Source organism: Miscanthus floridulus, chromosome 17 (assembly GCF_019320115.1).
Source record: "Miscanthus floridulus cultivar M001 chromosome 17, ASM1932011v1, whole genome shotgun sequence".
Lineage (NCBI taxonomy): Eukaryota > Viridiplantae > Streptophyta > Magnoliopsida > Poales > Poaceae > Miscanthus > Miscanthus floridulus.
The window spans coordinates 91,910,283-91,922,251 of NC_089596.1; the positions used below are offsets into that span (position 1 = coordinate 91,910,283).

The window sequence follows — 11,969 nt, forward strand, 5'->3', positions numbered from 1 at the left end:
TTTCTGCTGCATCGGCAGTAAGCTCGCCGATGGACTTGAATTGAATGTTTGAACTATAGGCATCTGGAAACCTCCTGGAGTTGGTTGCACAGAAGTAGTTGCGGCATATTGAGGCACTTGAGCCATCGGCGAAACGGCCGATGGTATAGGCGCTCTTCCTACTGCATCAAACCCTTGAGGTAATCTAGGATTGAAAGCAGATGACTCCGGAGGCATGCCATATCCCCACCAATTAGTAGGAATCTGGCTATTCTGAGACATAGGGCCTGACATAGCTGATGCCGATAGATCTGTACTAAGCTGAACTCGCCCTCCTGGTAGTACCTGATCTGATCGTATCGGTGTAGATTGAATATTAGGTGAGCCTGCCAATACTGGAGGGGAAGTAACTTCTGTACCCACAACGGCCGAAGGAGCCGATGGAGTTTTGACAGATGCCGGCTCTGGTTGATGATAGGCAGGCCCAACGTAATGTGGTGCCGCTTGTCCTTCTTTGAGAGTTCGAACCACAGCATTATGAACAGTATTGGACAGCACATTGGAATGATTAATCAAAGCATGATTCACTGCAGAATTAACCATCTCTTGAAGTTTACCAGGATTGGAGTCAAAGGTAACCTGCCGAGGCAACGGCAAATCTTGCTTCTGGATGACTTGTCCACTCTTGTTCAAGCTAAACGATCTCAGACAAAGCTGCTTGTATTCTTCTACAGCCTTTTCCATAGCCTGCCTCTGTTCTTCCTTGAGATCTTCTTCTGATACTGCGATAATGTTCCCTGAATCGATCTCGGGATTGAACATATTGATTGATTGGTCCCACCGGGCGTGCCAAAAGATGTGTTGATGCAAAAGTGGATCTGCAAACACAAAGGGCTAATACCCGAATCGATATCCAAAGCGTGCCAGTCGATTTGACCTGCTAATCGACAAGGATGAAGATACGAACACTTTGGTCCTGACAACAGCGATACGCCCGGAAGTCACGGCCAAGAGGTGCTCACGTGGAACTCGAGAATCGCCGAAGGTTGCACTGAAACGATGCAACTCGCCGAATCAATGAGAACTCGTAAAAAAGGAGAAATATGCAAATTGACGAAGTCGCCGAAAAGTAAGTAGATACAAAGAGGAGTAAAAATTGGTTTTGATATTGATTGATCGATCCTTTCTTACATTGCCCCTCACTCCATATTTATACCCTGATCTAAAGAGACACAACCGAACACAACTAGGACACCAAGCCCATATCTAAGGAAACACGTGACTCTTACATGAACCATACTCTAACAAATATAGAAAAGGAAATCAACTCCTATCTATTTCCCTGTCCGCCTTAATTACGATAAAAATCTCGCCATCTTCCTTTCCATCGGCATATCCCCTGTTTCATCGGTAGTAGTCTTCAAGTCTTCCTTCATCGGCATACTCACTGCTGCATCGGCAGTAATCTTCAAGCCTTCCTTCATCGTCATACTCACTGTTGCATCGGCAGTAGTCTTCAAACCTCCCTTCATCGGCATCGACAATAACACCTCCATCCTCATCGGCAACGCCCGAGTCTAAACCAACCTTTCCATCGACCATTACCAGCTATCGGCAACCATCTTTACAAGCTGGCTTTCATCGGCTATCAAAATACACAGTAACCTTCCCCTCGCCGATTAGTCCACTCCGATCATTATCACGTACAAAAAAACGGTGTCAACAGGCACTATGCAACCTTCCAGGCGTGTCAGAACCAAAACAGTGTTGTGGGTGCCGTTGTTTACCGTACCCTTCTATGCCCTGCGTACCTACAGGACGGTGCCATTAGGGAATGCCAGACGAACATGGTAGAGTCTGCCAGATGCGTCTAGGCATAAATAGTATTGTGGACGCCAACAAACGTCTCGTACCTGACAGCATGGTCAACAAGATTAGAAAGCACACGTACGCACTCTCTCTTTCTCTCTGACTTGTAAGGCCATCCCCTTCACCTATAAAAGAGGATACGCTCCCTCTCAACTGAGAGACTCTCTCTAGCTCTAGACAATTTGAGCATTCGAACAGCTCCACAGTTCTGGAACCCAATAGATATACAGAGCATACGCTCCAATACTTAGCGCACGTTAGAGCACCCGTCACTCTTAGCCACATGGTTTAGAGTCCGACCGGGCCTCTAACACCCCCTTCTCATTCCATACTTATTTGTAACCCCACAGCAAACTTCGAGCATCTGGGCTCAGGAATAAAGTCACCGACCGATTGAAACTGGACGTAGGGCATGTTGCCTAAACCAGTATAAATCCTGTGTCATTGAGTGCTAGACCACATCCGATCACAACGCACGGCAAAATTATAAATATTTACTTGTTGATCACTTTTCGCACCGACAACGACAATGGTCGGAGCGCCGCGAGTTTTGTTTGAGTTGTTGGAACAAGGGTTTTCTGAACAGCATAGCCTGACGCAAAAGAGGATGCCGCAGTTCCCTGTGCCATGTTGCTGAACTGTTGCGTAAGATCGATAACTGGACTGGTACGACGCTGGTCCTTTTTCCATGAAGTTTCTGGCACTGTTCCTTGTATTGAAAGATGACTCTGGTGCAACAGTTTGAGTGTGTCTGCAGTGTATAGAACCCAACAGCATGTCTTCAGCTTTACTCTGAACTTGATTTGCCATAACTGGCTGCTGATTCCCTAGCTCACTTTCGTTGCGCCAGTCCACTGGCTGAACATAACGATTATTGGCTGTTGCTAGTTCAGGTTGCTGATTGTGACCATTTGTTCTGAAACTACTGGTACCAGGCACAAAAGCCCGTACAGCTTCTGGAACAAAAGAAAAATGTGATGGGTTTCCAGATGGTTGTCTCTCTCCATCCGAAATCCTGCATGCGGACGGGGGATAGACCAGTCCTCCATGAAACAATTGTGGAAAAACTTTTGTACGTGTTCCCTGGAAGAACTGATCTTCAGCTTGAATTTGTTTACTGGAACATGGAGTTTCATTATTCAGACGTGTACACTGTATGCTGCTGGTCCCAAGTGTAACTGTTTTTCCCATAAGGCGCACTGTTGTTTAGGCATTGTGTTGGGTGTCCTGCCCAAAGTTCTGGCTTAGATAGTGGTTTCGCATCCCAAGTAGCTTCTGCTGTGGATTATGATGCCCCAAACATTCAGAGCAAAAGCATTCCATTGAAAGCTCTTGCTGTTTGGCGCATGGATACTTGTTGCTCGGAATTGTATAGTAATGATTTTTTTGTTCTTTCAGAACTTGGCAACTGCCTGACATCCGTCCCATATGCCATTGGGGCTGTTGGAGTAAAACGAGGGTCTGCATGAAAAAAAAGACTGATCTATTGCACAAATTTGTCGAGCATGATAGCTGGGTCTCAAATTGACATGATCCGTGCAGGTAATAGGATTGAAAACGGTTGGAGAAGCTGAGGGACGTGAGGAATTCTCCCCCAAACACTGCCTCCTAAAAATGTCAACAGAATTAGGGGTGTGTGAGACCCCACTAATGGGCCTTGGGCCGGTCTGATGATGGGCTGGGCCATCGAACTGCTGTAGCTCGGGTGTCGGCACTGCAGCATGGAGGGTTTCTGGTTACTGTAGCTGCACGAGTTTAGTCCCACGTTCGGAACCTGGGGGGGGGGGGGCAAACCAGCTTAAAAACCCAGCTCCTGGGAAGCTAACGAACTTCGGTTCGAACCTTTTGCGCGAAGCGATGACAAAAACGCAAGAGAGTTAATTAGCAGGCGTGGTCCATTTAACGTGTAGAGTGGATCTTAACCGTATTCCCGGGCTGGGGCGTTACAAATGGTATCGGAGCCAACTCTCGCGGTTTCACGGACATATGGCTCGGGCTCGGGAGCTCGGACAGGTTGCGCATGGCTCCTGTGAGAGCATGGCACTTGGGCCGGGAAGCTGGGAATATGGACGTGGGCCATGAGAGTCGATCCTGGATATTTGTCCCGTTTGGATAAGTTGGTTCGGCCCTCGACGAGGACGTCGAGTCCTTAAGGGTGGGTGTATGTGAGACTCCACTAATGGGCCGTGGGCCGGTCTGATGATGGGCTGGGCCGTCGAACTGCTGTAGCTCAGGTGTCGGCACTGCAGCATGGAGGGTTTCCGGATGCTGTAGCACGCGAAACACTGTAGCTGCGCGAGTTTAGTCCCACATCGGAAGTGGGCCAAACCAACTTAAAACCCCAGCTCCTGGGAAGCTAACGAACTTCGGTTCGAACCTTTTGCGCGAAGCGAGGACGAAAGCACAAGAGAGTTAATTAGCAGGCGTGGTATATTCAACGTATAGAGTGGATCTTAGCCGTATTCTCAGGCTAGGGCGTTACAGGGTGCCACCAGGATGAACCTTGACGAATTCACCTCGTGAATTAATAGGAAGGCCGACATAGTCATCACGGTTGTGATTGTTCCTGCATGCAGATATACAATCAGCGGCTTGTGCTGGTTTATTTGATCCTGTTGAGGAGCTTATGTTTCTCACCATATTACCAGATCTAAGAAGCTCAGAACTAACTTTGCTGAAGGCAACTGCCCTCTCCTGGAATGTGCTTCTGCTCCTATCATATAAACAAGAACCGGAAGGCTGTGACAATGGGCTCACCTGATATTGCCTTGGCTGCCAAACTAACAGGATTAAATGATGCTTGTGAAGTCATATGGTTCTGTTCTCCAAGGCACTCAACATCAAGACTTAAGCTATTGTCACCATTCAGATGAGAGTCCACACCTTTGAAGCTTTGACAAGGCACCTTACTAGATAAGCATGCCAAACTTGTGGAGTTCAAACAGTTACTGCCATGAGAAGTTTCTATGCAGTGGTTCAGATCCACTGAATTGCCCAGTATAGTGATATCTTTTGGTTTGGTAAGTGGGATTGTACGGCAAACACCAACTGGCACTAAATTTTCAGATAAAGAACTGGTAGTCTCAACAGCCCCTGATATAGCTTCTGCTTGTTGATAAACCAATTGTTGCTCATCTGTATTGCGGTGATCACAACCTTCCTGAGTGGGTTGCTGGAATGTCTGTACAGATTGTGGTTGCTTTGTATTATCTTCAGGTAGATGTGCAGTCCTTCTAAATTTGACAGTGCCATCAGAAAAGGTAACATGCTTTGATTTGCAAGAAGAATTCGATTTACACCTCATATCTGTGGTATTCAGTACTGTGCTAAAACCTGCTTTTGACTGGTTTTTACAAATGCTTTGAGCTTGAACACTGTTTGTCATATCCTTTTTGTGTCTTTCCAAAACTGACTTTCTGTTTCCCTTCTTACTTTTCTTGTCCAGTAAGACTGAGACCTCTTGCTTTTCCTTTTTCTTGGAAGAACAATTCTTGGGCTCCCTCTTTTTTATGGAATGCTGAACTGACTTAGAAATGCTAATTGAGGTGACCTTTACCCCGCTGTTTTTCTCCTGAAATGAGGAAAAAAGCAAATGCATCACATCTCCTGAGGTATATAACGAACATCTGTAGACATTTTCTGCTCCCTATTGTATTTCAAGGTATTATTTGAACCTATCAAGAAAGTGGGAGGTGAGAGGCTTCTATTACTTTCACCACTCTATATACCTGCATTACTTGGGAACATTACAAGTATTTTGTAGACAGTAAGTATTCACAGTCAGTCAACCAAACTATGACAACTCCATAACAAACAAACAAAAACACTATTTTAGTCAATCCGCACTCTGCAAATCTTACGCAAAAGCAAGTGTACCTATAACAATTCAGCTGGCATCGATATCACATAGGAATAGAAACTACTAATAAAGTAACTTTGAATAAAACAATCTAAGTATCCAACTCAAACAACATGAAAACAAGAACGATAAGGGGCATTAGACACGTGAGGCCAGTAGACACCATGGATGAAAACTAAAGGGAAAACGTGACAAGTAACCAGACATTCGAACAACAGCTAGAAGGTGGTGAGAAAATTTTCTCACACCTTAGTCATTCACAACAAATAATATGGAAACAGTCAATAAGTTGTAAGTTTTAGTTACAACTGATTGCTATGCATCCAAATTATATGCCGGCAATATTTATGTCATCTGATAAACCTTCTATCTAATGATCAAGGCAAAGCACACCTGAAAATTTTGTCTGGTCAGAAATTACCCAAAAGCAGGAATAATGGATGAACACAATATTAGGGGGAAAAGAAGAATAGTGTAAAGAGAAAATCCACAGCAAACTTTAAGTTTGAATCCTCGAACCTCAGTAAGAGGTTCCCATCAAGTGATTATTCGTGGATCTATTTTCTACTGTTTGTTGCGCAATGACTATTCTCATGGCTACCGTATATCCCTAATTACATAGTGCTCCACTAGTAGCAGAATACGAACTCTCAACTCTCAAGGAGTTAGCGATCTGTGCGTATGGTCAGCTGAACAATAAGATCCACTTGTAGCGTACAAGCTCAGGCAGACCCGTACATGCCGGAGAATACAAACATTCTACTGTGCCCGACAAAATCGTAATACCAGAAATGGAAAGCAAATCGACGGTCGATGCAATGCAATGCGCTACCTTTTCTCTTACATCGATCCCGGGCCCGGCCGGAACCTTTTTCTTCTTCTTGGTCTTAACACTGACAGCGAGCACTAGCTTTCCCTTGTCCTTCTCCGCCTTCCTCTTGGCAGCCTTCTTCCCCTTCCCAGACCCCTGCTGGCCGCCGCCTCGGCCTCGGGGCACCCGCGGCACGGCGGCGAAGAGCTCGGCGACGGAGCGCTTGCGGGGCTTGGCCGCCATCCTCCTCTCCACCTCCACTTCCTCCTCCTCGTCCTGCCATGCCACCACAGGAACCGCCGCACCTCCACGGGCGGCAGCGGCGCCGCGTCCCCGCCGAAGGGCTAGCTCCCGCCACCCTCCGCCCGCGCCCGCGTACTCCCTGCGTCGCAGCGACAAAAATGAAACAGTGGCACGAGATGAGCAGCAGCAGCAGCATTGGCGCAAACAATGTGGTACAGTAGTAGAGGCCTGGCCGGGCCACCAGCGCAATGCAGTACCGGATGGAGAACGCCGCGGCGGCGGCCGCCATCCGCGGCGGCGCGCGGGGCGAGGGGTGAGGTGAGTGGGCTTAACTTGCCCTTATCGCTTGGCTGCCGAGAGTATTGGCTGATTTGTCGTGAGTTGTTCCTTGGCTGAAAAAGTACAACTAACGCGGGTTTCCCGCGTCGCTGCGCCGATGGCGGGACGGACTGACGGAGGAGCGCGGAGCGCGTCGTGTGGACCTGCAGGTTTTCGCAGTGCGGCAGTGGTCCTTTCACTGTTCGGGTGCGGAAGCGTCACGCACTCGATGAGTGCTACAGGGACAGTACAGTGCAGTGCGACGGGCCGACTGGGCTGACCGGCCGAGACGTGAGAGGAGTGGGCGTGGGTGGAGCGGGAGACTGGGAGTGGGGCAGGCACCTGGCGGACAGCGGACCTGCCGGCTGCCGCTGCCTGCCGGGCGCCGAGAGCGCCAGGCAAGCGGCCCTCGCCCCTGCTTCGGCAAGGCTTTTCAGGGCCTGTTCGGAAGAGGAACGTAAAACGTAGGAATCGTAGGAAATACAGAAATAGAAAAGGAATAGAGGTGTAAAATAGAGGATTGAAAAATACAAGATTTGTATAGAAATTGATGTTTGGAACACAAAAATACTAATAACATAGGAATCTATTGGTTTACAGTAAGCATAGTTGTGATAAGCATTGATCTCTTAAATATACTACAGTTTTGGCATCCACCATGGCACAAACGTGATAAGCTTGCGGCCAACCTCAGATTCATCTCGTACTTCATGAAGGAAACACAAACAAGAGGTTGTGGTGGATTTTTGTTTTCCTCCAAAACGTGCGGGTGCAGGAAACTTTCCTACAGAAAGGAATGAACCAATCCTGTGTTCCAAACACTGCTACAGGACGCAGAAGTATAGGAAAGCTGATTCCTTTGATATTCCTTTGAAAATCCTATGATCCAAACACAGCCTCAGAAATTAATTAAAAAAAGGTTAAGGTTATGCTTAAATTCAAGGGCTAAAGTTTAGGATATTATATATCAGGTGTTACATAGGTAGGAGTGTTCGGGTAGTAATAATAAAATAAATTACACAAGTCCTTAGTAACCTGCGAGACGAATTTATTAAACCTAATTAATCCGTCATTAGTGTATGTTACGGTAGCATCATATTTGTCAAATTATGAACTAATTAGGTTTAAAAAATTCGTCTCTCAAAGTAGTCGCAATCTGTGCAATTAGTTATTTTTTAGTCTATATTTAATACTTTATGCATGTGTCCAAACACACGATATGATAGAGACTAAACTTTAGGGGGAGGAACTAAACAAGGCCTAAGCTTTTCAAAAACTGATGATTTTTATTCTTGTTGATTAAGCTTTTCAAAGCCAAATAAAAAAGGTTATCTAGTAGATAACGCTTAGGTAGTAATTATTTTGTTTCAAAAATATTGTAGTAAGTGGAATAAAGTCACGTAATCACAATTCACATGTTGGCCAAAATCACATGCATCGGTTTGCCAAAACAAATCATTCAAACCATGACATTGGAGTAGTACATTAACCAGCGAGAAAGTAACAAATCAATTACTAATAATTTCTCATTTCCTTCATCTTGATTTGTTTTGCAAAAATAACTAAAGCAAATCAGTCTCTTTTTTGCAGAAGCAAATCAGTCTTTTTTCTCTCCCTATCCATATCTTGGGCCAAATCTAGTCTACGCTAGCCTCCCTCCTTTCTCTATCGCCCAGCTAGGCTCAGCCAGGCTCCTTCTCTCTCACGCACACATAAAAAGTAACGCATTAGAGCAGGTTCAATAACATATACCCAAGCCAAATTAGTAAGAGACTATTACAGTAGATAAGCCACCATACACACAACTAACGGTGTGTTCCTGGCGGGGCGTGGATCCATCTGAAAAAGATGTATGTTTGGTTGCTTGCTGAGTAGATGCAGTCGACATGAGCAAATGCAAAAATACGCTCTCGTCCTGGTTCGGTAGATATGCTTAAAATGATCTTCACTGGCCATCCTGGATGGGTGGATGTAATGCATCTTATGCTGGTCCATATGTCATCCTCTAACAAAGAGTTCAATATCCACCTATACAGGCAACTAAACGTCTTCATAGGAGATTATTGCATCCACCTACGCAATCAACAAAATAGTATTCTTTTCAGGCTAATACATCTGTTTAGCCTGCATCCACTGATAAAGGATTGTGAAAGCAACCCAATTTAGCCTGCATCCACTAATGTAATACTGTGAAACAACCCAACACACCCTGACTACACCGCACGTTGCCATGCCAACGCTACACAGCTTGCACCGCACAGAGACGATGTATTAGAACTTAAACGTGATTAGCCCATTAGGATCACTAGCCTAATGATATGAACACACTAATTCCTAGATTAATTAGCACATACCTCAGTTAGACGCAAATGATCATTCTGGTTGATGCCTCCTAGATCAGCCTCCTGGTCCTCGGTGAAACAACAGAGGCATCGGTCTTCAACGGACTCGCGTGCCTCCCTTATCGGTGGGCTAGCTAGGGGTATAGGTGTTCTCATCGTCAAACCAAGAGAGCGAGAAGCCACACGAATCCCTTTCTTATAGCACATCATCGGTTGGATCGAGTCAAAGCTGAAATGGTCTACACGTCCGAACGTGTGTTAGTTAGAAGTGGTGGGCCCATGGCCCTTAGGACTAGTGACATGTTCGTTTGGCAGATAAGACGTACTTTTTCAGCCAATGAATAATATTTTTCTCTCATAATAAATTAGCCAACAGTACTTTCAATCATAACTTATCAGCCAAACGAATAGGGCATAGGTTATCAAGCCTAACCCGAGATCAACTTCTAACAGATTGAATCAACCGAGACTTGTCAGAAAATCTAGACACCTTTGGCAAGCTGTCCTCGTGCCAGGTTAGTGCGGAGTGTCGTACTCCCTCATTCCCTTAATAAAGTGTCGTGGGATACATGTTGTTCAAATTTTTTTAACATTGACTAGATTTATAGTCTATAGGTCCTGTTCGGCTTACCCTATATTTAACTTGTTCGGCTTCTTTTTTCAGCCGGAACAGTGTTTTTCTCTCACAACAATTCAGCCGAAACAGTGTTTTTCAGCCAGTTTCAGCCAAGTTTCATACCAGCGAATGGGGAATATAGCCTATTTTTTGTTAAGAGAAGTGAATTACACGACACAACTATGAGAGAACCTTATAACACATATTACAAATCACCAAGTTAGTGGTGAGTGACCTGAGATAAACATATGAACAAAAAAAATGAAGAAAAGAAAGAGTGACTACCCTCAACACCCGAGGCCTACTGAGCCTAAAACCAAAGTAATAACGCAAAGATCGCCTACAAGCTAGACAAAGTCCTGGTAGCAAAGCATTCATCCAGAGAAGGCACATGAATAACCAGCAGCCATAGTGGCAAAGCACCCGCCAACAAAGACCAAACGACCACGACGGCCAAGTATCCATCAAGAAATAAGCTTACACGCTCTCGGTAGCAAAGCATCTACCACCTGGTGACGAAAAGCAGCTGCTTGATGGCCACCGGCATTCGCCATGTTTACTTGGTTTATAAGCCGTACTTTTTCAACCAATAAATAGTATTTTTCTCTCGCAACAAATTAATCTAACAGTATTTTTAGTCGTAGCTTATCGGAGGAACGGGGCAATTGTTACGGAGGTGCAGTAAGCTCATTTGCCTGCAGCACAGCATTGACCCCGGACGGAAAGTAACATCGAATCTCGCATCGACGTCATGCAGTACGCACGGAGCGCCTTTGCCACCGGCCGTGAGCACAAGCTAACGTGCTTTCAGCCTTTCACGATCGAGTGGAGAAGAACTAATGCCTACGTCCAAGAAAGAATCAGGTGGCAGGGCTGTATCACGGATGCAGCAGATAGATGCCGCGCTGTGGCTTTTTTGCTCACTAATAATGTAGAAGCATCGCACACACTTGACAGCCACAGGCGCAAGAATCCTGCAAACAACACAGCAGATTATATATACGGATGATTTCAGTACGAGAGGAGGCATTACTCCAGTAAAATCAATCGATGGAGCCCAGACCGGTTACAAGTCCGGCGACACATGATCCTGACAATGGTTATCTAGACGGCCAGGGTATATGAGATGTACCAGCAACCGACCTGTTCGCTGGTTGATTTCTAGACCGATAATCACGATTGGTGCTGATTTGTTGTGAAAGAAAAACACTGACTGGAACCAACAAGCGAACAGGCTAACATGTACAAGAAAGCCTACCAGCCTTCGAGCCCAAGACAAAATCACAGGCTAATCAACATTTTGTAAGCAAAGGAGAGAATCACAAGGGCAGGCGAATATTGTCCACTCAGTAAAGATATACAAAAGGAGTGTTCAAAATGTTCTCGTATTTGATCGCCCGCGTGCCTTTTGGGAACTTTTTTTTTATCTCCAAGGAAGATATGCTTCTCCTTTCTCATGTTTAATACTACGGAGCACATCACTCCTTCAGTTTCAGCATCTGACAAGTAAATCAGATATTGTCCCCAGTCACTAAAGCATAGCCACAGTAAAGACTAAAGTGTCATAGGACAACAGAGAGTAAAAAGCTTCTAAGGTATATATTCACATTTACCCGCCCCCCCATGTGAGCAAAGGAACATCTGGATTCTACTTTGTTAACGAGAGGGACAAACCAGAATCCTTATCAAGTTATCATGGAATGAAGAAAAAGTTGCAGTCATCTTCCCATGTACGCCCAGAAAACCTTGCATATACCAAATCTGAATCTATACATACAGCTAAGGCATACCGTACAAATGTAGCTCACTAGGTGAACCTAATGCATCTTGAAAAATAAAGTAACGCGCGATACCACATCTCAAAATTACTATGTGGGCATGTTTGCCTCCTGGATTCCATAACAATAAATGACGTACCCAGTGCAAAGAGCT

The 11,969-nt window shown here is 45.4% G+C and overlaps 1 protein-coding gene across 3 annotated transcripts; it reads right to left on the minus strand.

Moving 5' to 3' along the window:
• Nucleotides 1-4,256: 4,256 nt before the first annotated feature.
• LOC136518271 (uncharacterized) lies at nt 4,257-9,570 on the minus strand. 3 transcript variants are annotated; one of them, XR_010774457.1, is made up of 4 exons: nt 7,019-7,368; nt 6,540-6,900; nt 4,494-5,419; nt 4,257-4,414 (listed from the first exon to the last, which is right to left on the minus strand). XR_010774457.1 is itself a non-coding variant. In XM_066511909.1 (4 exons), exons 2-4 carry the CDS (start codon nt 6,759-6,761, stop codon nt 4,314-4,316), a joined length of 1,137 nt encoding a protein of 378 aa, XP_066368006.1. In that variant the 5' UTR covers nt 6,762-6,900; nt 9,434-9,570; the 3' UTR covers nt 4,257-4,313. The 3 variants fall into 3 exon arrangements, 2 of the variants coding, with proteins under 2 accessions (XP_066368006.1, XP_066368005.1); XM_066511909.1 differs by lacking the exon at nt 7,019-7,368 and adding an exon at nt 9,434-9,570 and having other exon boundaries at nt 4,606-5,419; XM_066511908.1 differs by having other exon boundaries at nt 4,606-5,419; nt 7,019-7,373.
• Nucleotides 9,571-11,969: the final 2,399 nt, after the last annotated feature.

Bases quoted from the DNA above. Each gene is read 5' to 3' on its own strand.
- LOC136518271 (XM_066511908.1), bottom strand. From the start codon at position 7,050: ATGGCGGCCGCCGCCGCGGCGTTCTCCATCCG. The intron at 5,420-6,539 runs GTAGCGCATTGC...TCCTCATTTCAG, and splicing joins GGATCGATGTAAGAGAAAAG to GAGAAAAACAGCGGGGTAAA. The intron at 4,415-4,605 runs GTGAGCCCATTG...ATCTGCATGCAG, and splicing joins GGCAGCCAAGGCAATATCAG to GAACAATCACAACCGTGATG.